The sequence below is a fragment of the Pteropus alecto genome, unplaced genomic scaffold (genome assembly GCF_000325575.1).
Source record: "Pteropus alecto unplaced genomic scaffold, ASM32557v1 scaffold231, whole genome shotgun sequence".
NCBI lineage: Eukaryota > Metazoa > Chordata > Mammalia > Chiroptera > Pteropodidae > Pteropus > Pteropus alecto.
This window is the reverse complement of record NW_006431805.1, coordinates 628,132-631,845: the sequence shown is the minus strand read 5'-3', so window position 1 is coordinate 631,845 and position 3,714 is coordinate 628,132. Positions and strand designations below refer to the sequence as shown.

The 3,714-nt window shown below is 38.6% G+C and overlaps 1 protein-coding gene across 2 annotated transcripts in view; it reads right to left on the bottom strand.

Annotated features, from left to right (window-relative positions):
- The window catches only part of DACH2 (dachshund family transcription factor 2), a 688,009-nt gene that overhangs the window by 107,903 nt on the left and 576,392 nt on the right, over positions 1-3,714 (bottom strand). For both annotated transcript variants that reach the window (XM_006905924.1, XM_006905925.1), the window contains one exon: positions 1,958-2,093. In XM_006905924.1, the coding sequence (XP_006905986.1) occupies positions 1,958-2,093 (136 nt within the window). The remainder of the gene's footprint in view (positions 1-1,957; positions 2,094-3,714) is intronic.

The following is a 3,714-nucleotide window of genomic DNA, read 5'->3' as shown; positions in this document are numbered from 1 at the left end:
GTATTTATTAGATTTATTTATAGTTCTATAAATAAAATATGGTAACTTGAAAAATTATCAAATCTTTTTATTCATTTATAGGTAATCTCACTCTTATGTTTGAACAATTATAGAATATGATCATGAGCTTAATTACCGACAGTGGAATTTGAAATGTTTTATGTTGCCAAGATTTTTTTTAGAACATCATATTGCTTCAGAAATATTTGATTTTACTTCTAAGTGTAAGATACCATTCTCTTACAATATATCTATCACAGAATATATTTCCTTATGTGCTCTGCTTTTAGCCAGAACTCAATAAATAATTCTCTCTCTCCTCTCTCTCCCCCAGCCCTCATCAATACAAAGAGTATCCAACAGAAGAATGTTTGTTTTGGTTTCTTGATTCACCAATGGTCACCCAGCTATATACACTTGTCCTGGTCAGACTCCCTCTAATCAGTTGAATACAATGTTGTAACAACCAGATAGTCTGTGTCCAAAGAACAGAGTAAAGCTTAAAAGACCACTGTCACCTCTTCCAGGAATTAAACTTACTCCCATAGGGCCATTACACTGTTACCTCTTCCAGTAATGAAACTTATTCCCTTAGGGCCATTATCCTCAAATTCTAGTTCAGTATTTCTTAATTCTGCCTGCATATTAGAATCTCCTGAGGAGACACTGAAAAGCAAAACAAAACACTGATGCCAGGCTCTATTCCAGACCAGGTAAATCAGACTCTGAGCATGTGACCTGGGCATCCAGATTTGTAAGTGCTCCACAAGTGATTTTAATAGGGGGCCAGATTTGAGACCCACTGAGCTCACTATGAAGTGAAAGAGCCACAACAGTATGTAATATTGTCAGGCTAAGTGAGGCTTGGATGAATTTCCACAAAGGAGAAATCATCTTAATCCCTCTCCGGCAAAAATCCAGAACCTAACACTTTCCTTAATCCCTCGAATTCCATCCCTCATCCCCTAAAAAATCCATGTTATTTTGGAGAAGCTTGAAAACACCACTATAGTGAAGTGTAAAAATTTAGAGTTCACATAAGGAAAGTCCCTATAGTGAGAGTAAAAGAAGAGCAGAAATCATTTTCCCTAAAGGAAATTGATACTTAGGAAATTGGATTGTGTAAATACAGATTATCAAAGATTTTACCTAGCTCACATGGTTCATAATTATTGCATACTAAATAAGTATGCAAAAGTGTATAACTGAATATACTTTGTAACATCAGAATACCTGAATAGTCTCAGAAAGCAGGAGATCATAAGCAGTCAAAGTAAAGGACACAGAGAAAAATAATGTTTACTCTCACATTTCCTTAGCACTTTAAACTTCTCATTTTTTTCTACATATTATTTCATTGAATGTCACAAAAACCCAGTGCATTAGTCAGGGCAGTAATTATTTTCATATATTAGGTGAAGAAACTCATGGTGGTTAAGTGACATACCCAAAATCTCATAGCTAGTTAGTGCCAGAATTATGGCTAAATTCAAATCTTCAATATGCCACATCACTGATCCACTTTTTAATCACTCAATGATCAACTGCTTAAAGAAAATTTTATCTTCCGTTATTTGAAGAATGCTGGTATCTAACAAGTGTATTGCATCACACTGTTAAATACCAATATGTTGAACTAACATATATTCCAGAAAAATCCCATCATATTATTCCAATGAGATCCAGTGATATAGTAAATGAAGGTTCTTCCAGGGGGAAAACAAAAAACAAACAAACAAACAAACAAACAAACAAACAAAAATCTTCTAACATTTTATTTAATTTTGTTGTAAATATGAACATATTACTTCAGCAATAAGAAATGACCATTTCAAAAAGCCATATATATTAAGGAGGCATCAGCTCCCCTAGCTTCTTTCTCCCCTCTCTATTAGCTAATGAAGAATTTCTTGAAAGATATTATCTTGAAAGTCCTTCTTTCAGGTGAGATACTCACCAATTCTCTCTGAATGGTGATCCATCTGAGAGGGAGAGCTAGACACGCTGCTGCTGGGGTGGGAAGAGGTCTGGCTCCCAGGGCGATGACCCTCTTCCAGAGAGGGAGCAGGAGAAGGACTCTCTGGGATCCGTTCCTGACACACAAAAGAAAATGTCATCTGTATATCAAGTTTTCATGTTTGAATCCATAACATTTAAAATGTTGACCTCTGACTTCTTCTGAAAGCGTGTTCATCCACAAAGCACATATTGTACGACAAAAAAAAAAAAAAAACATATTTTTTGTTCTTGAAAAATCAATGGCATATTGTGAGGGTAAAATAAGAGAAAAACAATGAAAGGGCTTAGTGCCATGCTGGATACATGGTAGAGGCTCAAGAAAAAGTAGTTTCCATTTCCTCTCCTAGAAAATTCATGAAGAATTATAAACATAGATTCGTGGTGAAGGTTATTGTTATTCTAAGCACCTAGATTTATATAAATTTCAGGCCAAGACTTGGAGAGTAATCCTATTCTCTAAGTAAGAAAGAAATCTTCCAGGACTGGGTAAAATGGCGTAGATGATAGAAGCTTTGTACATCCCTTCTTGCGATTACAGCAAAGTTGTGACGGAAACATGGAGGAAATAGCAAGCAGAGTCACCTGGGGATCTAGAGGAACAGAAGCCCTACAGCTAGGGACAAAAATAAGAAATCACCCTGCAATTGTTGGAGGTAGGAGAGGGCAAAGGGGGCGAAGACACAAGGATGCCTTGTCTTGAGTGGCTGAGTGGGACAGAGGCTACAGCAGCAGTATCTGGTCCTCTTAAAGGGGCCATGTCCATAACCAGACTTTTGCCATGATGGACCTCCTTGCTCTGAGCACCAGCACCAGGTCAGCTGCTCAAGGGGCACCAGGGACTTACAGGGGGATACCGAGTTGTCACAGTGAGGGCTGAGGTGAGACTCGCTCTATAAATAAGTGCTAGCAGTATCCATTGTTCCTCTGTTGAGCCTTTCCCGCTCACAGCGCACAGACTCAGAGCTACTATAGATGAGACTTCATCAAACTGGATAACAGAGATTGTTCTGCCAAAGGATTCCCTGAAACTGTCTCCTCCAACTCACAGCCCCACCCAAGCCATATCCAGGTTTCCTCCATTAGTCAGGTGTCCTTTGCTGAGCAGCACCTAGACCCACACTGGTGGCAGCTGGCATTGGTTTCTGGTGTGGCCATATGAGGCAACTATAAGCACAGAATTTGGGAGTTGCATGTTGAATCTTAACAGGTGGCCCTGGAGGGGCACACGCTGGGACTAAATTTGGCCTGCAGCTAAACCCCTCTCAGAACTGTGCCACTGGACATCTACCACACAAAGCCATACTAATAAGACTGGAAGACTTAAGAACTTTGCTTAGTACATAGAAATAGACACACAAAGGCATCCAAAAAGGGAAGACAAAGAAGCAGAAACTGCAAGAGAACAGAACAGAGATGCAGAAATAATGGAGTCAAGCAATCTAACGGATGCAGAGTTCAAAACACTGGTTATAAAGATGCTCAGTGAACTTATGGGAAGTGTAGATGAATTCAGTGAGAACTTTAACAGAGAGATAAAAAAAATGGAGATGGAAATTATAAAAGGGAACCAGTCAGAAATGAAGAACACTTTATCTGAGATGAAAATTATATTAAATGGAATAAACAAAGTGAATAAATGGCCTGTATAGAGGATGGTAAAGCCAAGGACACTCAATCAGAATGGCCAGAAAAAAG